Genomic DNA, 26,350 nt, shown 5'->3' with positions numbered 1-26,350 from the left:
AAATAATAGTTCTACTAATATTACTAATTAATTATGATATCATAATAATGCTCCAATTAGTGAAGCAAATCCTACCACGTATTCAAATTGGGGACTGATTAAGTATCCATATTAATGAGTATTTACAATAATATAGTACTGAATTTGCAAGAAAAAGAGGTAAAGAAAATCAAAGAGTTAATTAATTACGAGTGCAGAAGGAATATCGTCACAAATATAAGCACAATGATGAAGTTGAGACATAAATCTTAATAGCTCAGGTGATTTGCTATCTAAACTCCCACCCAAATATATTTAACAAATGATTGATTATTCATTAGGTTATTGACCAACTCAAAATGCTATTCAAGAAATAAAAATTCACCAAGAATAATATTTTTAACAAAAAATAGTACAATTATTTGATTAGAAACCACTTTGTTGAAGCACGGCTCAACGCCTTATCCAAAAAAGTTAGATATTTAATTTTTAGTAGTAGCTACGGATGCACACCAAAATATCAAATGAGATGTTTTCTCTCATTTTGTTACTCCATTTTCTAATCAAGATATTCAAATTAAATATGTAAAAAAGTACCATAATTCATAATTTAAGAATCTCGAAATTTAAAAAGATGTCACATGATTTTTTTAATAAGAAGGTAGAGTAGTAAAAGTCTTTGCTAGTTTGGCAACAGACTGTAGTGGAACAAGCTCTAAATTATATAGATCACATGTCTAATACACAGCTGGACCAGCTATATATAGTAAAACCTGTTTGGACAGGATAACTTACAAAGTGGACAGACTGTCTAGATTGACTTAAAAAAATAACTTTTAAGTTAAAAAAATAATAAAAAAAATAAAATGAATTTCAAGTTAAATATTAAAAATTAGAGGCAGACTTACTTTTTGTTTTATCTTTTTAAAGTTATTTTAAGTTTATTTTAATTTTGTCAAACAGTTTCAAAAATCAAAAATAACTTAGATCACCTTTTAAATCAATTCAAACAGGTTCTAACTCATGTGAAAGTCAAACAGTATGTCCTATCCCAACACTTAAAAATGAGCTTTTCTTCTTGCTTGACTGATCCAATATAATGAAAAAAGAAATTAAAAGAATTGTAGTAGAATATTCGAATTCAATTCTTGAATTTGTGAAGATTGTCCAAAAACATGTAAGAAAATAAAATTAGTTGATAACACAAATAAACTTCAAGCTATAAATTAATTATATAATATACTCCTTCATTAAGATAATTCATTTGCAAAAAATATAACAAGCAGCAAATGCTAATTGAGCACTGGAGTTTTGTCGTTTCACCCTTTAGCCATTACGGTGATAGATTCTCACATTAAATCCACCAGCCATATGTGCAGTCAAAAGAGGAACAAAAACCGGTTTTTCTACATTAACCACCGGTTTAATCTCGAACCGCCTAAGAACCGAAGCCAGCACATACTTCATCTGCGTAAATGCCATTTCTTTCCCCAAACACACCCTTGGACCTGCTTGAAACACTGGATACTTATACGGACTAACAATTTTCAAAGATCCGTTTTCATCGATCCAACGGTCCGGTTTAAATTCGAGTCGGTCTTTTCCCCAAATCTCCTCCATTTGACCCATTCCATATTGGAAATAAGTAACTCTATTGCCTTTTTGAACCCTTGTTCCGTCTGGTAATATGTCGTCCTTAGCCGCGTGCTTAGAGTCCCAAACCACTGGCGGATAAAGCCTCATTGATTCATTTAAGCACGCGGCTAAATACTTCATCTCTTTTAATTCATCGAAATCAAGCGACTTATCACCATTGTTGATCGACGTTATTTCTTTGATCATTTCGTCTTTAACGTCACGGTGATTGGTAGTGAGCCAAAAAAGCCACGTCAGTGCGGAAGAAGTGGTGTCTCTTCCCGCCATTAGGAAACTTATAACCATATCTCTCACCACTTCATTTTCGTGTCCAGCAATTAACAATCTAGACAGAAGATCCATGTTTTTCATGTGATCACCTCCATTTTCAGTAGCAATCTTCTGTTTCTTTTCCTGTATGATCTCGTCAATACAACAGTGAACGCGTTTCACGTTTTCCTTCAGCTTCTTCTCCGATCCTAAATTGAGCGCTCTTTTACTTTTCCATATCGCGTAAACAGGCGCCATTCCACGCATTGCACACGCTTGAGAAGCGGTGTCGAATGAATCAACAAGATCTGGCACGTGCGAGAGATCATCCAAACAGTGCGGGTCAGTACCTAGGGACACCTTGCAAATTGTATCAAAGGCAAAACGCCTAAGCACGTCTTGCAAGTCCAACACTTTTCCAGATTTAGCTGCCTGAATTAACAACGGAACAAGCCTGGTTTCGACTACTTCTTCTAGAGTTTTGACGACAAACTCTCTCAACGAATTTGTGCTGAACTCATGGCTAGTTAGTTTGCGCTGGGCGCTCCACAGCTCCCCGTCCACGTTGAATATCCCACGCCCTAGAAAATCGCCTAGAATATCCGTAAACGGCTTCCCTTTTGGATAATTTATAAAATTCGTTTTGAGCATGTACTCAACGTTATCCGGATTAGCTGTGATTATAGTCCGAGGAGCGCCGAATCGCTGAACTAGAATGGTTTGTGTTGGGGATTCAGATAAAAGTTGAGTGTACCAATCCAATAGTCGATGTCGATTTTTATAGAAGGAAATAAGGCATCCAAGGATTGGGTAAGAGGAAGGACCATAGATTGGAGTGCATTTGATCAGATGAAGTTTTAGGGAATGGGTAAGAAACCCTAAAATGAAGAAAAGAAAGAGAGAAAGAAACATGTTTGTAGCAAAGTGGGTTTTAGAGTGAATGAGGTTTGTAAGATTGAGGGATATAAGTGGTTCTATTTATATTTGTGGAAATTTGCCACACTTAATTATCACGTGATTTTTATGCGCAAATTGAAAATAACAGCGCCGAGAAAATGTCTCCAATCGACGTGTAACATTGTCTGCTACTATCACGATTTTCTTTATTTCTAGAGTGTAACGTATTATTTAATTGTCGACAGAATTTAATCTAGTCTATCTAAATAATGCTTTAGTAACTATATAATGTCAAACGAATATTTATTATGAATTATTTTTCGAGCAGTGTGTTGTAATAATTTCGCTAGCTAGAATTAAAAATGCAACATTAAGAAAATTTCGCAGTATCTTTAAAGACTACATAAACCAATCAATATGTATATACATTTCTATAAAATTAAAATTTGACTTATCTTTATCATAATATATAATTTTTCGATGAAAGAGTTATCGCTTGAACACTATGCGTGCAGTCAATAAAGTAGGAGTAATATATATATTCGCCACTGGCTATTAAATCTTCTTCTTGATGTGACGAAGACCAATACCTTAGCAGCACTTGTAAAATTATCTTTCTTATCATTATAATAAACCATATATTAGGTAATAATTTCTTTGACCATACAACTTTATTATATTTCATGTATTAAAGTCAAATTTCAATAATTTTGACCACTCATTATTAATCAACTTTATGACGATGGTCATCGTATATGGTCAAATACATATTGTTTTGTGATACTATGACTATTTATATACAAAAAATTAGGGAAATTTACGTTAAGACTGTTTGGATGGGCATAAAGTTTTTCTTTGGCTTATATATATTTATTTATATTTATGCTTGACTAACACACTTTCAGCTCAAATTACATCATCAAGACTTCAACCTAATTTATTTACCAAATTAAAACCCTTTTAACCCATTCTAGATGCTCACAATTTAAGACCATAAAAGACCACTGCATTTGATATTAATTAGTCAAAACACCTTACAACTATTAATTGCAATTTTAATGTGATATAGTTGAGAAAGTATAACAAAAGAATAATTAAAACTACCATTGAATTGAAGAAACAGAAGCCACCATAATTATGAAACTTTTTTCCGATCCCACCATGAGTGGACCAAGACTAAATGCATAATTTGTTTCACGTTATAATTGGAGCAATTATTTTTCAACTAAAAGTTATATACAGATAGTGACGAAGAATTATTTTACTTTATTAGTCCCTTCATTCCATTTTGTTTGAAATTATTTTCTTATTAATAATCCGTTTAAAAATAAACACATTTTTATTGCTGAAATAAAAAAAAAACTGTGGAATTCTAAAAGATAAGTTTAATTTCAATTACTATTAGAGTTCTTGGAGGCTACTCTATTCCAAATCCTAGCTCATGACTATATAAAGGGTAATATCTTCTTTCAAGGTATCTCGAAAATTTCATAAATTCATAAAATATTGACAAAGATCAAATCAAGATTTGGTTGAACTATTCTTGACAGCCAAATACAAGGAGGTTCACGTCATCCATTTCGAGAAATACGTCAGTAATGACTCTCGAATCACAAAAAAAATCTTAGGAGAAAAGAATCAAAAGATAAACATATTTGTACCCATGAATCCACATTATTTTTTCAATAAAACTATATGTGTTTCTTCTAATTTTATTTGTGATTGCAATTTATTTTTTATTACTTTAAAATTTATTGCATACACCTACAATATTTCTAATGAGAAGCTTTATATCACATGGTTGTAAAAATAATTATATGATATATTTATGAACATAATTTATTTTTCTTTATCAAACTTCCTGTTATCAAATTAAATGACTCCAACTAAAATGAGATGAAGATAATGCGAAGTAACGGATTATAATAGATTTTTTCCCTAGTTATTAATTAAATATATAGAATTTAAACTCCAGGTCGATCGATTGGATGTCTTATTTTAAGTCTATTGAAAAATGATATTTCATTTATTCCAATTTATTTGATATATTTTTCTTTTTAATCAGTTAAAATAATAAATATTTTGTTATTTGATAAATATTTAATGACACTATCAATATTTTACTTATGTTAAATCCCATTTATTTGGTGAAAACCCTTTAAATTGTACTCTTCTATTTAAAAATCTATTTATTTAAATATATTTTAAAGTATTGCAAAATTTATTTGACATTTTAAAATTTTCATTTTCAATCAAATTACATCACATAAATTATGACATAAAAAGTACAAATTGTAAAATGAGCAGGTTTTTTTTCCTCTTGAAATTGGACGGTGGGAGTCCCAAGAAAATGAAAGCTACTATTACCATACAAAATTCCGGAAGTGATCTGTCGACTCAACTTTCTCTACATTTTCCCTTCAATCATGCGTTTCAATATTATAATATATACTTTTAAATTATTTCATTCCATTTTGTTTGTAATTATTTTCTTATCAATCCGTTTAAAAACACACACATTCTTACGCTAGACATTAAAATTTTGCGAGAGTCTAGAAGATAAAATTTACTTTAGTTAGGATTCTTGGAGATTATATTGCTTTAACTCAAAACTTAGTTTATGCATATATAAATTGTAATATATATTTATTATCCCACCAATAAAACGGCTTCTCTGTTATTTAACGCCTTATATTTATAAAGTCTATAGAAAAATAATATTTTATCTATTCCAATTTATATGACATATTTATTTTTTTAATTTGTCTAAAGATAATACAATATATTTCCTAATTTAATAAATATTTATTGACTATATTGCAACATTTTACTAATGCTGAGTCTCATTTATTTAACAAAATCTATATAAAAAAATATACTCTTTTATTTAAAAATAATTTTAAAATATTAATAAATCTTCTCATACTTTAAAATTTTCATGTTCAATCATATTACATCACATAAATTCTATCGAATAAAATATCAAGTCGTAAATTAAGCAGGATTTTTTTTCTTGGACGGTGGGAGTCCCGAGAAAAAAAAGTTAAACTACACTCAACTTTCTCTTCATAATTTTCCATTAATCATGCGTTTCAGTAGTGTCGTGACAGGACATCAAGTATATCCTTAAATTAACAAAAAAAAGTTCCATGTTTCATTTTCGCCATTTTCCGGACAGAAGTGCGCCGAAATTTGTGCGGCGGAGCAGCAGCAGCTTATTCCATCGACATCTTGTCACAAAAGAAGGAAATGTGTATCATGTGATTTTAATGTAACATTTACATGTATAGTAAGTGACTGTAGTTTTTTACTACTCTCTTCGTTTTAATTTACTTGATACGATTTAATTTAACATAATGTTTAAGAAAAAAAAAATCGTTAGAAACTTATGGATTACAATAATTTTTATATATTTGTATGATTATAAATTATTTTATATGGATAAAAAATAAATTGAAATTGAATAATTTCTAATTATATTAAGGTAATATTCTTTTTTTGAGATAGTCTATAAAAGAAAGAGTACCACGTAAAATAGACGGAGGGAGTTGTTTGTTTTTTTATTATAGGGGATTGAGAATAGATTAGTTGGAACTACACTGATGAAAAAAGTGTGGGGTAAGGATTTTTCATGTAAATCATAAGTGAAACTCTAATCACGTGCCTAATTATTCTTACTTAATTAATTAGTTGGAACTGCAGTGATGTGAAAGTATTGAAAAGAGCAATGTGATTAATTATTCATTATAAATATACCAATAATTTTGAATATTTGTAATAAACTGAATTGACAAGAAAGGAATATGCTACTGATTACAATTTGCAGATAAATTTAACAAATGATTATTCACGAGGTTATTGAAATAATTATCAGCAAATAAATTTAATTAACAAATGTCTGTCTCAACTTATAAATCACAATTAGTTAATATATATTCTAATTTTAATTTTTCAGTTACCATGATTATAATCTTCTCATCCATTATTACTTCATTTCTCCCATTTTATTATTTCTTTTTTCAAATTTAGATACTTCATAGTATAAGTTTTCATTTCAATGATATTATTGGATCGGATCGGATAACAAGCAAACAAATGTATGGGAAAATTATAGTGTGATAATTAATAGAGCTAATAATGCCGACATATAAACCCAAAAAACAAAAATAAAAGTTTATATGGTTATGGACATGTTGGCTGTCCTTGAGAACTGGACCATATAGTATGGTTATGGACATATTGACTGTCTTAATTTGAATACAAATAATAATGGAACATGCTCTAAATTATATCACGTGTCTAATTCTCACCACTACTTACACTCTGTTTGGATCATTATTACCCATTATTTCATAATGTATTGTATTGTATTGTATTGTACTCTATTGTACTGATCTACTGTATGGTAGATACAATGTTTGCCTAGACTGTATTGTTTGTTACTGTTTAATAACATTTTTATTGTGTGGTTTGACTGTATCGTACCGCATTGTAATTTATAAATTTACTAAAATATCCTTAATTATTATAGGGTAGGAGGTTTGACTAGAATTAAATAATATAAGGTAAAGGGTAAAATAGTATTACGAAATATTATGTAAAGATATAATTGAAAAAAGAAATTAAGTAACAATGGGAACACACCAAATCGGTTGTTTTATAAAATGGGGGTTTTCATTGTTACGTAACAACAAAATTTAACAATACAATACAATACGTTTTAAATAACAATCAAAAACAAACATTGTAGGTATAGTAACAATACAATACAATATAATACAGTGGGTAACAATGATCCAAACAGAGTGTTAGTCTACTACTACAACTACACACATCTGGACCATCTATATATTATATTTAGAAACACTGTTAATTATAACATTGACAAAAAAAGTAATAAATAATTGTTTAAAATTAAATACTTATTTCATAATGGATGTCCAAGAACACAAATTAAAAATAAATAAAGTTCAATAGAAACAGCTAACTCAAAAGTGAACAAATTGAATGCGTAGGTTATATTATATATTATATATATATGTAAGTCAAATAGTCCTACCTACCCTAACATTAAAAATGAACTTTTCTTCTTGTGCTCCACTAATTCAATTTGCCTATGGATTTATCAATATAAATATATAAATAATATAATATTTTTACCTCTTGAAATTAGTTTATCATTCCTAATTTGCTTCATTAAGATTTTAAAACAACACAAGTAAATTTCAAGCAATATATTCATATAATATACATCTTCATTAATAATATTTTTCATTTGCAAAAAAATATAACAAGCAGCAAGTTTTTTTCATTTAACCTTTTAGCCAAGCTAGCCATCACGGTGATGGATTCTTACATTAAATCCTCCAACCATGTGTGCGGTTAAAAGAGGCACAAAAACCGGTTTTTCTACCTTTACCGGTTTAATCTCAAACCGCCTAAGAACCGAAGCCAACACATACTTCATCTGCGTAAATGCCATTTCTTTCCCCAAACACACCCTTGGACCTGCTTGAAACACTGGATACTTATACGGACTAACAATTTTCAACTCTCCATTTTCATCCATCCAACGTTCCGGTTTGAATTCGAGTCGGTCTTTTCCCCAAATCTCCTCCATCCGACCCATTCCATATTGGAAATAAGTAACTCTATTACCCTTTTGAACCCTTGTTCCGTCTGGTAATATGTCGTCTTTAGCCGCGTGCTTAGAATCCCAAGCCACTGGCGGATAAAGCCTCATTGATTCATTCAAGCACGCGGCTAAATACTTCATCTCTTTTAGTTCATCAAATTCAAGCGCCTTATGATCACCATTGTTGATCGACGTTATTTCTTTGATCATTTTGTCTTTGATGTCATGGTGATTGGTAGTGAGCCAAAAAAGCCATGTCAGTGCGGATGAAGTGGTGTCTCTTCCCGCCATCAGGAAACTTATGACCATATCTCTCACCACTTCATTTTCATGTCCTGCAAGTAATAATCTAGACAGAAGATCCATGTGATTACCACTAACGATCTTCTGTTTCTTTTCCTCTATGATCTTATCAATACAACAGTGAACGCGTTTCACGTTTTCCTTCAGCTTCTTCTCCGATCCTAAATTGAGCGCTCTTTTGCTTTTCCAAATCGCGTAAACAGGCGCCATCCCACGCATTGCACACGCTAGAGAAGCGTTATCGAACGACTCAACGAGAACTGGCACGTGAGAGAGATCATCCAAGCAATGTGGATCCGTACCTAGGGACACCTTGCAAATTGTATCAAAGGTGAATCGCCTAAGCACGTCTTGCAAGTCCAACACTTTACCAGATTTAGCTGCCTGAATTAACAACGGAATGAGCCTGTTTTCGACTACTTCTTCCAGAGTTTTTACAACAAACTCCCTCAATGAATTTGTGCTGAATTCATGGCTAGCCAATTTACGCTGGGCGCTCCACACCTCCCCGTCCACGTTGAATATCCCACGCCCTAGAAAATCGCCTAGAATATCCGTAAACGGCTTCCCCTTTGGATAATTTATGAAATTCGTTTTGAGCATGTACTCAACGTTATTCGGATTTGCTGTAATTATGGTTCGAGGAGCACCGAATCGCTGAACTAGAATGGTTTGTGTTGGGGATTCAGACAAAAGCTGTGTGTACCAATCCAATAGTTGGTGTCGATTTTTATAGAAGGAAATAAGGCAACCGAGGATTGGGTAAGAGGAAGGGCCATAGATTGGAGTAAATTTTCTGAATTTGAGATGAAGTTTTAGGGAATGGGTAAGGAACCCTAAAATGAAGAAAATAAAAGGAGAGAGAAACATGTTTCTTATATTAGGCTTTAGAGGAAGAAGAGAGGCCGGTGTGATTTATTAAGGGATAAATGGCTGTATTTATATATGTAGAATGAAAATGACAAGAGGGACGAACTCTGCCACACTTCACTCTTCATTACTACTAAAACAATATATCATCACGTTATTCTTGTGCGGAAAACTAAAAAGTAGGCTATCCCCGAGAAAATTTCTTCCTGTCGACATGTAACATTTTCACTTCCTTAGTAACTAAGTTAATTGGGTATTTGAATTTCGCTTTGTTCATATGAGTTCGATTCTCCACGTTGTATTACTCTATCATTTCCCCTTCCCTTTAAAAAAAACATTGCACTCTATTATGAGTTTTATCCGTACATATCTAGACTATATTTTCAAATTCATCTACATCAAACCTTAATTAGTTCGATAATTCAACCATGATAGTAGCAAAATTTTATTAGGACTAGTCAGAACACAAAGAAGGTATTAGAAACTGAATGAAAAATTACCTAAAAAATAAAGCATCAAGATCAAAACGAATTCAATGTTTGAAATTAATAGATATTGTAAACTTAATTACAAGAAATTTTTACTATTATATTCGCACTTAATCATATTTTGAAGTTTCTGGTGTCAGCTTACGTCACATTTAGTAAGTACACATCTCAAATTTTTGAGTAAATTTTTTTAATTCAAAATCTCATGAATTATATATGATATCAGTCAGAATTTCATAGTAGACAAGTAATTACTACTTGTACTTAACACAATAATTTCCCATTGCGAGAAGACATAGAAGCACCTTTAATAATAATAATAATAATAATAATAATAATAATAATAATAATATAAAAAATAATTTATCTAGAAATTTAAAAATCTATCCTCATATAATTTTAAATGTATAACATATTAATAAAATAAAATACCAATTTGTAAACCATTTTGGATTAGTCTTCCACAAAAATTTAGGTGACACCAATAAAAACAAATATGTGTCCACCGCTGGCTATGACATCTCCCTTTTAAGTTTCTTTTTTATGATATATATAAAATACAACAAACAATTTCAATACCTTTGACCATCCAATTTTATGATGATTCATTCATGTGTTGAAGTCAACTTTCAATAATGTTGACCACTCAATTAACTTAGTGATGTTCCCTCTATTGCATTCAGATTAGAAAAAATCTTTAAGGGTTGTTTTTACACGTTTGCAGAGTTTAGATTTAAACGATCCGCTATTTTATTTTATTATATTTTTTAAAACCTTCAGGAAAATTCATAATCTTTGTTACAGTTTATATCATTTGGGTTGGAATTTTGTTGTAGTCTGCTATAACAGTTAATAAACGTACGTTATATCATGTTATTTATTATTAGTATTTAAGTTATCAATCAATCTTTATAATAGACATTGATAAATTCAACATGTTAAAAAGATGAATACACTTTTATGAGAAATGGAACTATTAACTATATGTTAAAGTCACACTTTGGATTTAAAATGTTAGGATAATTGGTTGAACCATATTAACCATACGTTACTATTAGAAGTTTTAATATGTCTGACTTGAGAATTATGAACAAATAAACCAAAAAGGAAAAAACACAATATAAATACTAGAAGGGACACAAGACAATTATGAAACGGTTCTAATATTTATTTTAGGGAAGCCAATAAAGTGGCATATAAAATAATTAAATTGGCAGTAACTACTAAATATAGCACCTTCAACTACTCTCTATAACAATTATCAAGACGTTATTTCAACTGAATAAATGACAATTGACTACAATAATTAAGAAGAAATATAATTATTATTAGAGTATTATTTTGTTGTTAGTTAGTTTCTTTTGCTTAGTAGTATCAAAACTATAGAATTATTATAGGTTACTTCCTTTTATTGATCTCTTAAATAATGTTGAATAAATATTGTATAGCCTATAGGGGTCTAGTCTAACACACTAAAACGCACATTGCCTAAAAGGTGCGTGATGGCTTAAACTTTATGAAAAATAATTAAGAAAAAATAAACAAATGGTTTCAACTCCCAACCTCACCTATATATATAGAGGAGTACCAAGTAATTATTGCATCATATGACTTTTAAATTTAATTGGCTGTACACATAGATATATATTTAAATTGTATTGTTATAGATGGTTTAGGGAGACAAATATGAGAACATTACATCAAAAATATATAGCGACAATTACTATTGACAATTATATTTTAACACTTTTTGTAAATGTCATTAAAGTTTGTAGCGATATTGAAGCTAATGACAATTGATTAGTATTGATAAAGACTTTATCACTTTTTCTTTATTAATATGCATATTTATTTTCATTTATTAATATGCATATTTATTTTCATAAAAATTATTCTTATTGTAGGTATGAACTCCCGCCCCACATAATTAATACGTCATTGATTATAGCAAAGATCGCTTACAATTATTTTAAAAAATAATTTGATTGTTTATATATATATATATATATATTCTTTGTAATTTAATGTTTTACACCAAGTCTTTTTCTTAAAAGTAATGGAAAATGGGAAGTTGAAATTCCACTCTAAATTAACATCAAGTCACTTTTTAATTAGACTTGTGGCTGTGTGAAAGATGCATCATTTTCGAACTATATAATATATGAACTCGTTTTAAAAATTATATCACAAACTTTTAATAACAACCAATCCCATGCTTATATGATAGCGACCAAGTATATAGTAGCAAATAATTAGTCGGAGATGTGACGAGCGCCGTAATTTGAGCAGTATTATTTCCTCTTCTAATTGGATAATGCACGTTTCTCTCAATTAATAATTATTATCTCAAAAAATTATAAAAAGATAATTAACAATATATAAAACTTAAACTCTTATAAAAAAAAACTAAATGATTTTTCAGTGGATTTGCTAATAGATCAGTTGGACATGTGCTTGGAGTTGGCAATATTGATCAAGTTGAATTGCTTCCCTTCCAATTGAACAATACTTTTGACAAAAGATTGTGTGATATTATCAGTTTGAAATCAATTAGGTTAAGGTTATGGTTAATGGCTCAAAGCATGATTAATACGGATTATGATAGAATGGTTGAAATTATTTCACTCTTAATTAGATATATTAAATTTAAATTAATTCCATTATAAACGGAGGCATAAATTCAAATTTAATTAGATTCTAATACGAATACTACTAATGCGGCTCAACGCATGGCCAAAAGTTAGAGGTTCAATTTGCGGTGGATTAGTATATTATGGTCAGAGTTACTGATGATGTAAACCATGATAAGGAAATATATTTTTCTAATGATACTTTTATCAGTAGTTATTTAAACCGACCATTTAATCGTGATTCATGACTTCAGTTTTTAAAATATAATTAGTTTCGACACTTTTGAATTTTCTCTTATAGATTTTTTTTTTTAAAAAAAAAAATCATCTCAAAGATATATAAAATATATGAAAAAATAAAAAGATAAACAATTTGCATGTTTTATGCTAGAGCTGTCAATATGGGCTAGCCCACCCCATCCGGGCTAACCCATACAGGCTTTGACATTTTACGGGTCAGGCCGGGCTAGCCCATTTTTGGTATGGGCCAGAAAACGGTCGGCACAACCCAGAAGTACGTGGGCTACAGGCTTGCTGGGCCAGCCGACTTTTTTTAAAATTATATTTTTTTTATAATTATTAAAATAAATTATAAATTATAATTTAAAAATATTATCATAAATATCGACAAAACAATATTACATCATGTTAATGTTACTACTTGTTAATCAAATCCACAAATAAAATTATCTTTATAATATTTAATAAGGTTTTTCAAATAAAAGTATAAATATATAAATATATAAATAGAAATATTAACCTAATTGTTTTGTCACATTAAAACACAAAAAATGTGACAATATTCCAACCATAAAAAAGTTAAAAATAAACTCCTTAAAAAAATCATGAAACTTATGGCGTATCTAACACATCATGAAATCTATGGCGTATCCAACACTTCATGATCAACTTCATCAAGCATATCTGAATCAGCTTGTGGCAAGGTTGTCTTAACATCTTCATTTTCATCTGCAATTTATATGCGGTTTCAATTAGTTAAATATTAAATAGATTTTGAGTTTGGATTCTCTTTAATTTTTAATTTTAATATTATATTATATTTTTAAATTTTTTTATTTGGCCCACGGGCCGGCCCTACCTATATTTCTCAAGTCCCACAAATCAGCAGGCTTATTCAGGCCAGGCTAAAAAGTCATTTTCTTAAATGGGCTCCAAAAATCTTAGCCCAGCACTATTAAATCCCGGTTAAGCCAGGCTGGCCCAACAGGCCTAGCCCATATTAACGGCTCTATGTTATGCTATTGGTCAAGTCCTTTAAATCTAGATTTAACTTTTATAGTACTCTCCGTTTTATTTTATATAATACTTGACACGTAGGTTAAGAAAGAAATAGTTTTGAAATATTTGATCTAAAATAAGTGAAAGATGGTTGTGTCATCGTGTGACTATAAATCATTTCATTAAGAATAAAATATATTTTTTTTTAGAATTGATTAAAAAGGAAAGTGAGGTATATAAATTAGAATAGAGGAACTAATTTCTTTGAATTATTTTTTATATATATAAATATGATTAAAATTTTAAATATGAATACTGCTTACTAAAAAAATAATAGGACGATATAATTGTGTGAGAGGTTGATGCAGACGTAAACCTAAAAAGGAAAAAAATGGTCCTTCAATGAAAACTAATAAAAAATAAATATGGTTATATATGGACATTTTAAATCCTTTTCTAATTTGGCAACAGACACGAGGACGTGCTCTAAATTATATCACGTGCCTAATTCTTATTACTACTACACTGCTAGCTGGACCACATAGGGTGGTTCGGTTTAGAAAAAAACTATCGTAAAATTTTATTAAATTAATATTCGATAAATTAATATTCTCTTTAGAACAATATTTTTCTCATATTTCGACTTGAGCTAATGGAAAAAAATCACTTATTTCGATAAGATAATAACATAATCTATATTTTGAGAAGACCCCTATATAAATATATGATCTCATTAATATTATTAATTAATAATTTTTAAAATTACAAATATATTTAAGACAATTTACTGAAATATGATTTTATTGTTTTTGTTTTTTGTAAAAATTTTAACCTAATTAAAGCTCATCTCTAACTTTTCTTATTGCATCTGCAAGTCCTGGTATTATTTTTTCGACCTGCACCATTAAAATGAAAAAAATTCGAAATGTGATAAGTGATTCCTTACGCATAAATGGTTCCAATGGTATTGTATTATCTTCAGCTTCATCATTAACATTGTTTTTTCCTTTGATATCTACAGTTTCTTCTAAACTCTACATCTTTGAACATGAATCTGATTAAAACACTCTTTTAATTAATAAAATTTTGTGATCTCACCTATATTAATTTAGCTAACATTTAGTGTATTATAATATGCATAATTTTTATGATAGACGTCTCTTTCTTTTTTTTTCCCAACTAGACCATCTTATTAGGAATCCACTATTTACCTAAGGAAAAAAAAGCATAAATTCACCTTTGAACTTGTCTCGAAAAGTCAGTTGCACACTTAAACTATCATGACGATCTATTACACACATTTACTATTTAAAAATAATTTTTTTATTGGAGGACTTCCAAAAAAGAAGAGTTTAATAATTGAAGGACTTCAAAAAAAAAGTTAATAATCGGAAAATTAATGGATAGTTTAGATAATTTTATATATTATTATTGATTATGACAAAAGATTAGGCTTAGCAACTTTACAATTTATTTATTTTTAATAATCGGACCAAAGAAATAGTATACTTTTAAAAAACAATCAATTTTTATCATTTATGAAATTATTTCAAAATTATAAATTAAACTTTATTAACAATACAAATAATTGGATTAAACAAAAACTATTTTTTTTCAAAAAATAATAATCAGACCAATTTTTTTATTTTTTGTTTTAAAAGGCGGAAGGCGCTGAAACCAAGGCGCATGGCGACTGAGCCTTACTAGGCTAAAAGGCGGCCACGCCTTACGAGTCGCATGGGGTTTCGCGCCTTGCGGCGGGTACCCTAATTTAAACAACGTCAAAGGAAGTTTCCCTTTTGGTTTGATAATTAATTTTGTTACACTTTTGAAATTTTCGACAAAATTCTTGCCCTTTGGCTCCGGACTCGTAAAAAAACTAATGTTATGCAGTTCGGACCTAATTTCTATTTATTTGTTCATTTTAATAAAAATAAAAGTAAATTTATTTATTTAACTTTTGTAACGATCTGCACCGTCGTATTTAGGAAAGGAAAAACGTCGAGAGAACTGGGCCCATCATCCCTCCAGAGCGGGACAGATGTTGCTAGGACGGCGGCGCTCCAGCGGAACGGGGAGCACCAGAGCGGGATGGTCGGGGCAGAACGTAAATGACGTGAAACCTTAATTCTTCTTTTTCCCAAAACACCAAAAAGAGATGAGGATCACCCCCATAAACCCTCAAAAGGCTGCTCTAGGGTTGGGAAAGAAGGAGGAAGAGATTTCTAGCATAAGGATGACGATAGCTTGCGGATTCTCGGTCAAATCAACCGTCTCGAGGTCCGAAAACCAGGATTGGAGCTAAAATCCCTCTGCAACTACTTGGCGCCCAGGTAAGTTAGGTTTATTAATTGAGTAGTTTTAAAGTCGTGTTCATTGCGTAGTATATTGTTAATTGATCGTAGAATTCATGCGTAGGCCTTCGTACACTGAAAAAGGAATGATTGTATCGGTATTCCTAATGGATACGTAAGATGTGTACCGCAGTGGGAATCCCCGTCTTGTGAACTAGGGGTAGGTAATGATTTGATTTCCTGTTTGTGTGATCTATGCAGGTAGTTGCTTCGTTGTATGCATGCATGTATGATAATAAGGAATGTAAACCAAATCTAATGCAAATGAGTATATATGAATGATTACATTCCATGAACTCATTACTTGATTGTGTGACTATGAATATTGTTAATTATGGGTGTGATTGTGATTATGGTTGTGTTGACTGGATCGGGTGTCACGTTCTAACACATATATTGGATCGAGTGTCACGTTCCAACACATACATTAGACCGGGTGTCATATTCCGACATATATATTGGATTGAATGTCACGTTCTGACACATGTATATTGGATCGGGTGTCACGTTCTGACACACTAACAGTTTGGGTTTGAGTTCCATGAGAGAACCATTGGTGACTACTATGTTCGTATTTACCTGTCATGGATGATGTTGGGAATTAATATGGTGCTCCTGAATGATAATTGAATTATGCATTTTGTATATGTGTGTTTACTATGTCGTGTTTACTTGTTATATATCTCGTTACTGAAGGAACGGTGAATGGTTAGGCCCACTCGGGATGTGGTATGATAAGTGGGGACTGAGGTTCAAAATGTTACTATGTATTACTTTAGAGAGGTTGTCTGTGTTTTTAAAAGTTGAGAAGTGGAGAGGTGTTTATGTCGTAAATGTTAGGTAGTTAGGTCTTACCTGGGAAAGTGATTTGTATTGAAACGGTTAGCGAGCCTTGATAGTATGTACTATGGGATCAAGGGTTAAGTGGTGATGTGGAAGAATTAAGGGTATGTCGTGAGTGGTTAGGCCGGGTTGATAGTGGTTACATCTGAAAACTCATGTAAAACGATAGAATGGTTAAGTTACGATCAAGATCGTAGCGAATAAGAGGTTAGAGTCAAATATATTAGTATACCGTAAAGCATTCAGAAATGGTAAGGGCAGAAGGATATAAAGGTGGAGAAATGAACAGTCTTATTGCATGTTTCCTACTAGTCGATTTCTTATATTATGCAGTGGGTACCGGGTTGACCGATAATATCTACCAGTACGTGTTGTTTATACTGATACTACTCTTGCTATGCTTTTTTGGCATAGTCTGGTTGCAGGGTCAGTGATGTTTCATAGGTGAATACGAAGACAATCTCCAACAGCTTCTATTTTTCCTTCCATGTGGTGGGAGTTGCGTCATTTGTTATCATGTTTATACCTTGTAATCGTAGAAACTCTTGTACCTGTTTAGACTAGATCCCTGGAGGAGTAAATTACTTTACAAGTTATCTTTGAATCGTTTGAAAATTCTCTATGTTGTAAAAACTGCATAAATTTCCTTTTGTCTTCAGTTTCTTAATCTTTTGCATGTCTTTAACAGTTTGGGAATCGAGGGTCCTCCTACTTAGGTGGTTAGAGTAGGTGCCCGCACGGCCCGGTGAGTTAGATCGTAACAACTTTGTTCTCAAGTACTTATTTAACAACCCATTTGATCCTTTCACTTTACTTATTCATAAAAAGATTTTGCACATCTTTTAAGAAATAATGAAATATTCCTTTTGTTTTAATTATTTTGTTTGATTCGAAGTACAATAATCAAACTAACTAATATTTGGTGTGAATTCAAACTATCATAAAAAATTTAAAATACGAGAATCAAATTAACTAATATAATTCACCATTTTTGCATTCGTCCGATCTTAGAAAATCTTTGCATCCGTTAATTTTGGAAGTCCTAATGTCACAGACTTAGAGTTCTCACTAATGTTCCGTGTGGCACTTGACAACCTACTCACGAATCTTTCACGATCTTGTAAGCTCAAGTAATCCCTTTGAAGCTAGATCGCTAAGAGAATGTAAAGAAAGACTTCGAGAATTTTGGAAGAAGACTTTTGTATTGCTTGAACAATGTTTTACAACTTGGTTGATGATTTTCTAATGAGAGTCCCATTATTTATACTACTTCATAAGGGGCTAAAGTGTAAATAAAAATTACTACACAAGTCCCTACATATTTATACTTTAGTCCTTATTCTAGAATTCTCTACAACTCTAGAAAATTTCAAGGACTTTCCGATTCCATAACTTTCCTTGGGAAATATCCATATATACTTCTCTAGAATATTCCACTAAGGACTATTCTTCTTTCAATGTAAGCCTTCCAAGGAAATATCTAGGGAGTTCTAGAGTCTTTCACAAACCTCTACACAACTCAAGTTTCTTCATCCTTCATATTCATATTTTATTTTAATGGAAAAATGGCAGATCACGACACTAAGCACCGTAGAATTAATTGTCCCTTGAACAATGGCACCTTGTATTTATGCCGTACCATAAGTAAATAATACAAATATGGTGTACATATATTAGCCTAATTAATTAGCAAATACAGTTTCTTAACTATAGGCCTAAACCAAACATTGAATTATTCAATGCAGAATTTATATATATTCTATAGACGTACAAAACGACCTTTGTAATATTTCTTAATTTCAAAATATCGATTAATTTGACTATAATACATGCATGTATATTATTAAGTTGAATAGTCAAAAGTATTGAAGTTTGACTATATAATACATGGAAGGAAATAAAATTAGATGGTCAAAAGTATTGAAATAGTAACATACTTTATAATATGAGGTGCATTACCATGAAAACAAGCTTCAGATTAAATGAGAAAATGTATATATTATTAAGATATCATTGCTAATGACAGACACGTAATATTTTTCTAGAAGTTATGTTGCCCTTTAATTCATATATAACTATATCTTTGCCCACCGCTCTCCCTCCGGATCAGCCAACTGAATTATCATAGATAATTTGAAACGAAAGGAGTAATGTGAATTGAGGCAAGTGGACTAGTGCTTGATAAAAATCTCAAAAAATAAAAATTGAAGTCATGAAACATTTTTATTTTAATATAGAGATAAGACAATGTTACATGTCGATCGTTACGACATTTTCTCTGCGCATGATTATGAAAAGTGCTCCACCGCAGCCAACTTTTTTTTCAGCTTTCACTTTACGCGCACAAGAAACACGTGATTTAAATGCATAATAAACAAGTGTGCAAAATTTCCAATCCTCTTTGTCATTTTCTTTCCACAAATATAAATACAGCCACTTATCCATCTCAAAAACAATCAAATCTCATTCACTCTTCCCCTATAAATAAAACTCACAGCAACAGTACTGTAGAGTTAACTCATAACCACCTAATTAACAACATGTTTCTTTCTCTCTTTCTATTCTTCATTTTAGGGTTTCTTACCCATTCCCTAAAACTTCATCTCAAATTCACTCCAATCTATGGCCCTTCCTCTTACCCAATCCTTGGGTGCCTTATTTCCTTTTATAAAAATCGACATCGACTACTGGATTGGTACACTCAACTTTTATCTGACTCCCCAACACAAACCATTCTAGTTCAGCGATTCGGCGCTCCTCGGACTATAATCACAGCCAATCCGGATAACGTTGAGTACATGCTCAAAACGAATTTTATTAATTATCCAAAGGGTAAACCGTTTACGGATATTCTAGGCGATTTTCTAGGGCGTGGGATATTCAACGTGGACGGGGAGCTGTGGAACGCGCAGCGTAAATTGGCTAGCCATGAGTTCAGCACAAATTCGTTGAGGGAGTTTGTTGTTAAAACTCTGGAAGAAGTAGTCGAAAACAGGCTCATTCCGTTGTTAATTCAGGCAGCTAAATCTGGCAAAGTGTTGGATTTGCAAGACGTGCTTAGGCGTTTCGCCTTTGATACAATTTGCAAGGTGTCCCTAGGTACTGACCCGCACTGCTTGGATGATCTCTCGCACGTGCCAGTTCTCGTTGATTCGTTCGATACCGCCTCTCGAGCGTGTGCCATGCGTGGTATGGCTCCAGTTTACGCGATTTGGAAAAGTAAAAGAGCGCTCAATTTAGGATCGGAGAAGCAGCTGAAGGAAAACGTGAAACGCGTTCACTGTTGTATCGACGAGATCATACAGGAAAAGAAAGAAAAAATCACTAATGAAAATGGAGGGGATCTTCTGTCTAGATTATTAATTGCTGGACACGAAGATGAAGTGGTGAGAGATATGGTTATAAGTTTCCTAATGGCTGGAAGAGACACCACTTCTTCCGCATTGACGTGGCTTTTTTGGCTCACTACCAATCACCCTAACATCAAAAACAAAATGATCGATGAAATAACGTCGATCAACAATGGCGATAAGGCGCTTGAATTTGACGAATTAAAAGAGATGAAGTATTTCGCGTGCTTGAATGAATCAATGAGGCTTTATCCACCAGTAGCTTGGGATTCTAAGCACGCGGCTAAAGACGACATATTACCAGACGGAACAAGGGTTCAAAAGGGCAATAGAGTTACTTATTTCCCGTACGGTATGGGTCGGATGGAGGAGATTTGGGGAAAAGACCCACTCGAATTTAAACCGGACCGTTGGATAGATGAAAACGGAGGATCGAAAAGTGTTTGTCCGTATAAGTATCCAGTATTTCAAGCAGGTCCAAGGGTGTGTTTGGGGAAAGAAATGGCATTCACACAAATGAAGTATGTATTGGCTTCGGTTCTTAGGCGGTTTGAAATTAAACCGGTAAATGTTGAAAAACCGGTTTTTCTGCCTCTTTTGACTGCACATATGGTTGGTGGATTCAATGTGAGAATCTATGAGCGAGTGGAATAAAAAATTGAGTATATATGACTGTATAGCGAGCTTCAACATAACTTGTGTATAGTATATTTGTTTAAAGTAATAACGGAATGATCAAACTAATTTCTCTTTCATCTCTTTAAATCTATACGATTTACTTTTATTTTTTTAGTCAGTATATTTTAGTAATTACTTAACTTTAAAATATATATTTTATTTTTAGTGAATTGATGATTTATAGTTATATAAACATCAATCATTTATTTTAGACCACAAATTTATGAAGTATTACATTTTCTTTTAAATTTCTGTGTCAATTCAAACAAAGTCATAAAATTGAACAGAAGGAAGAGTAATAGGGTTAACTAAATTACTGAGTTTTGAAAAATGACAATATAAGTAAAAATTATGGCCAATTTATTTCATGAGTAAGCTAAGTAGGTCGATCAGAGAAAGTGAAAGGTGTTGGGTACTGTTTCATCACTTATAATGCAATGAGTTAAGAGGGTCTCTTTTCACATGCCAAATGTGAAGATTCAATACCATGTGACAGACAAAAACCACGAGCTCTACACTGATACACGTATCCCAACTCATTTTACGAGAGTCAATTTAATTTATTTTTAAATTTAAATTTTTGAAAATTATAAATTACAATCTTTTTAATATTAATATTAATATGTTGGAAAATATTTTTTAAAATATTGATTGTTGTCCAAGCAATACTCTTGAGAAGTAGAAATGTGGCAAAAAATGCATGTGAACGGATGGAATAATAAAAATATTGATGCATTGAACTTAAATACAAAAAAATCGTTTCCAACTTTGAATTAAGGACTTTAGGCAATAGATATTGAACTAATCTAATGTTTTAGATCCATTGAGGACTTGAGATTCTCAATCTTAGTGAGACATTATTTGGTCAACAAGGGTAACAAAATGAGCAAGTCCTCATTTCATACAAGTCTAATTTGATTATGGTCTCTAATGCGAGCGAAACAGAACGATCTTTATCTCTATATTTCTAAATTTTGTATATCATCGTTTATAAATATTCCATCATAAATATATGAATTCACTATTTTCTCGATACATCGNTTATTTGCAATTGTAAGCTTCCGCATGACGCCCTAATCACCCTTCATAACCCAACAATGAGCAAGTCCTCATTTCATACAAGTCTAATTTGATTATGATCTCTAATGCGAGCGAAACAAAATGATCTTTATCTCTATATTTCTAAATTGTGTATATCATCGCTTATAAATATTCCATCATAAATATATGAATTCACTATTTTCTCGATACATCGGAACATCAAGCAACGCAATCCAATCAACTAAGCTCGTGCTCCTTGTCAAAAAATTCTTTACACTGTATCCTCCCGATTTTGTATGTATATATTATTGGAAGACTTTTAGAAGTAGTTTATAAATCAAATTATTTTGTTTCCTTCCCTATATGATCACATGATTAAAACATGAGTTTTGTAATCTTAAAGAAGTATTTAAAATATTCTTAAATTCAACGCAAATTATTTGTTTTATTCTTAAATTATTGACAGCCTTAAAATATTTATTTATTTGGCTAACTAAACCTAAATATACCTCCGATTTTACAACATGAGTGAAATATACCATCCATAAATTATCGTCAAGTTTAGGATATTTTCAACAATTCACTCTATTTAAGAGACACATGTTCCTAACACAAATCGAGGGTATATCAAATTTAGTTAGTTGAGTAGCTAGAGGATATTTTCAAAGCTGTCAATAATTAGAAAACGAAACTAATAATTTGTAGTGTTTTCCATTCTCTCTGGTCTAAATATATATATATATATATATATATATATATATACACACTCATGAATCTCATCATTTCGTGCTTCAATTAATAGTTAGTTGAAATTGGATGAAGTCCACTGCCATACCAATTTTTTTCTTAATTTTCACTTTCACTTTGAGTTAGGCAAAAATATCTCACAAACGTCACCTCTGAAGTGTCATGATGCTTGAGAAAATATTAATTAAAGAGCTATTTAAAGGACCACCTATTAATTAAATAAAGAATTCGTAGAAAAGCTTATCATAAAATTGAGTCACCGATTTTATGATGAAAGCAACATAGGTAAGCCAAATCATGTGAATTTGGACGGTGGACACAACTAATTGAATCAAAATTCCAAAGCTCATCATGTCGACCCAATTTTCTTTTCACTTATATCCAATTTTCTCATGTTTTTCGTTATATGTAATTTTCCCCAACTTTTTAAAAGATATTTATTAAATTAATCGGACTTCAAAACGAATATTGAATATCGAATATGATCTTTAGAAAAGAGAACAGCTAGCGCTGAATTATCTTGATACCGACTTAAACCGGAAAATTATTGTCTCTTCTGATGGAACACATTATATATATCTATCACATGTCTAATTATTTATCACTACAATAGTACTGTTGGACCAGCTATTAATTTGAAACCATTGGTTCATCTTTGGCACTATTAGATTAACAAAAATAAAAATGAAAGATGCTTTCTTAGAAGGAAAAACTAGTATTTACTAATTTTATTATAGTTTGAAATAATTATATTTTATCTTGTTAATTAATATTTTCATATCAGATTTCGTGTTCGATACATTTTAGATACAAGTTTTTTGCTATCAAATACAATGAAATAGGGGAGAGAGGCAAGTGAGAACTGCAGGGAGGCGAGAAAGATTTACCTATGTATCTCATATACATGTGAATTATATTATCTAGTGTGATTCACGTGTATTTGGGATACCAGATACACGAGCGAGATTTATCTATGTATCTTAGACACATGCGAATCCACTTGGATACAATATATCTAGAACAAATTACACCTAATTTTGACGCACCAAAATCTGATAAGATTGATCATAATATTGCAAACTAGTATGTATTTAAGTAATTATCTCATAAAGTAGTGGGATTTCGATTAATTTAGTTATATATATATCAATTATAAAATTGAGCAACTTTTACATATAACAAACAAAAAAATCATATTTGTATGTTATAACAAAGNATATATATATATATATCAATTATAAAATTGAGCAACTTTTACATATAGCAAACAAAAAAATCATATTTGTATGTATAACAAAGTTTGCATAATTGCGCTCCATAGCAAACATATATATGTATAATCCTCTATACATATACAATTGAAAGCTATTTCTATTTCGCTATACATATATACAAAAAGAAGCAATTGTATAATTCGTTGGCTCCTCTTCAGATTTGTATAATTTCGCTGGCAAGTCATTTGTATAAATTGTTGTTAGCCTCTCGTTTGTATAAATCGTTGACAAAAATATTTGTATATCAAAAATCACTCTCTCTTTCGCTTTATACAAACATAAATTATACATTATATTTGTATAATATGTGTTTGTATAAAACGAGAAAGAGAGAAAGGCAAAAGAGAACTGGGCAGTGGAATATCTGTATTGTATAATTATAAGTGTATAAGATGAATATATATGTATTTGCATGTGTATATACAATTTTCTTTCGCTTTATACAAACATAAATTATACATTATACAAACATAAATTTTACATTATATTGTATAATCTGTGTTTGTATAAAACGAGAAAGAGAGAAAGGCGAAAGAGAACTGGGCAAGAGAATATTTTTATTGTATAATTATAAGTGTATAGAACGAATATATATGTATTTGCATGTGTATATACAATTTTCTCTCGCTTTATACAAACAGAAACTCAATTTATACAATTCTGTTGTATAAAGCGAGAGAGGCGAGCACAGAGAGAGCGAGCGAGAAAGGGAGAGTGGCGACTGACAAACGTTTGCTACGGGGCGCAATTAAATCAAACAATAGGTACTCCATTTATTTTAGATTATAAGTTTGTCATTCTGTACAATTATCCCTATAAAATTTTCACCTTTTTAAAAGCATGAAGTTTTAGGTGGACATTGGGCTTAAATCCAAAAGCCCATTGGATATTACTGGAGCAATTTCCAACGGGACCTAATGCTGGCCCGTTTCGACAAGAAGTTGAATTTCTTAATGAATTATCCGATATTTCTTATGAATAATTACAATTTTAAATACTTCAATCAACTAATTTATAAATATATACAAATACAAATTATATATATACACGCTGATATATATTGTATTCGTTCATTTTGATAAATTAATTGACCGACTGGATATGTTAGTAAGTTTTCCTTCTTTTTAATGTATTATCCAATTTCCCTAACCTATTACAAAAATAGTCTTATATTATTCAGCTTTCATCTTTGTCTGTATATTTTAGAATTTCAATATGCAAAATGGTATGACTAGTAGGAGTAATAGACCAATGGTTAATCGATTGATAGACATAATTTAATTTTAAAAGTAACAACATGTGCATCTAGAGGTGGGGTTAACATATGTTGGAATATATTTTAATATTAAGATACTACACTAATATTTAGTCATGCCTATTAAAGGGGAAGAAGTAATTAAACTCGTGCTAATTAAACTATTACTCTAATCCATTATTTTTTTTATTGTGAAATAAAATAATTTGAAATTAATAAAATTTTAAATTAAATATAAAATAAAAAAATTTAAAAATTATTATTCTTATCTCACGTATCCATTTTAAGAGGAATACTCCGTATATTTTGCTGAACTGCCCGTCAGAAATATCTTCAGTGTCTAGAATTTCTATTTTAGACGGCAGTATTGACTGTTGAGTGAAGAGCTTTTGTTGTGGAAGCATATTATTGCACACACAATTTAGTTGGTTAAGATGCCATAATTAAGGGTGTTTTTGATAGCAAGGAAGATACTTTTTATTTTTTTCTACGTTTGATTGATATAAAAATATCATCTATAAAAAAGTATCTTAAAAATAAGAAAGTTAATACTAATTGTTAGCAAAAATAAAAATAAAAATAAATTCTACAAATAACATATTATATTAATCATATTTTTTTCTATTCTCCAACACAACTCATCTACGCAATTCATTTTCAATATTCTGCAGCCCCATCCTCACACTCCACACCACTAATCCCCACCACCCACACCCACCTTTAGCTCTTCCTTACCCATCGGCCATTACCACTCTTTTGCCTTCAATAATATTTATCTAAATTGTATTTACCGCTAATAGTTTTAAAATATAATATTTTTCACATGTACTAAATATTGAAAAAGAAAGTAATTTCTTTTTCT

At 30.9% G+C, this 26,350-nt stretch overlaps 3 protein-coding genes across 3 annotated transcripts; 1 reads left to right on the top strand and 2 right to left on the bottom strand.

Moving 5' to 3' along the window:
- Positions 1-1,211: 1,211 nt before the first annotated feature.
- Positions 1,212-2,815, bottom strand: LOC125860926 (cytochrome P450 94B3-like). The gene has a single exon (XM_049540973.1). The coding sequence runs from the start codon at positions 2,794-2,796 to the stop codon at positions 1,306-1,308; it is 1,491 nt and encodes a 496-aa protein (XP_049396930.1). The 5' UTR covers positions 2,797-2,815; the 3' UTR covers positions 1,212-1,305.
- A 5,272-nt stretch (positions 2,816-8,087) lies between these two features.
- On the bottom strand, positions 8,088-9,606 carry LOC125860927 (cytochrome P450 94B3-like). The gene has a single exon (XM_049540975.1). It carries the CDS (start codon positions 9,587-9,589, stop codon positions 8,111-8,113), a length of 1,479 nt encoding a protein of 492 aa, XP_049396932.1. The 5' UTR covers positions 9,590-9,606; the 3' UTR covers positions 8,088-8,110.
- A 10,010-nt stretch (positions 9,607-19,616) lies between these two features.
- LOC125859584 (cytochrome P450 94B3-like) lies at positions 19,617-21,285 on the top strand. Its single transcript, XM_049539362.1, has one exon. The coding sequence runs from the start codon at positions 19,684-19,686 to the stop codon at positions 21,145-21,147; it is 1,464 nt and encodes a 487-aa protein (XP_049395319.1). The 5' UTR covers positions 19,617-19,683; the 3' UTR covers positions 21,148-21,285.
- The last annotated feature ends 5,065 nt before the right edge of the window (positions 21,286-26,350 follow it).

This window comes from Solanum stenotomum, chromosome 3 (assembly GCF_019186545.1).
Source record: "Solanum stenotomum isolate F172 chromosome 3, ASM1918654v1, whole genome shotgun sequence".
Classification (NCBI taxonomy): domain Eukaryota; kingdom Viridiplantae; phylum Streptophyta; class Magnoliopsida; order Solanales; family Solanaceae; genus Solanum; species Solanum stenotomum.
Note: the sequence above shows the minus strand (reverse complement) of the source record. Positions and strands in the feature narration are given on the sequence as shown.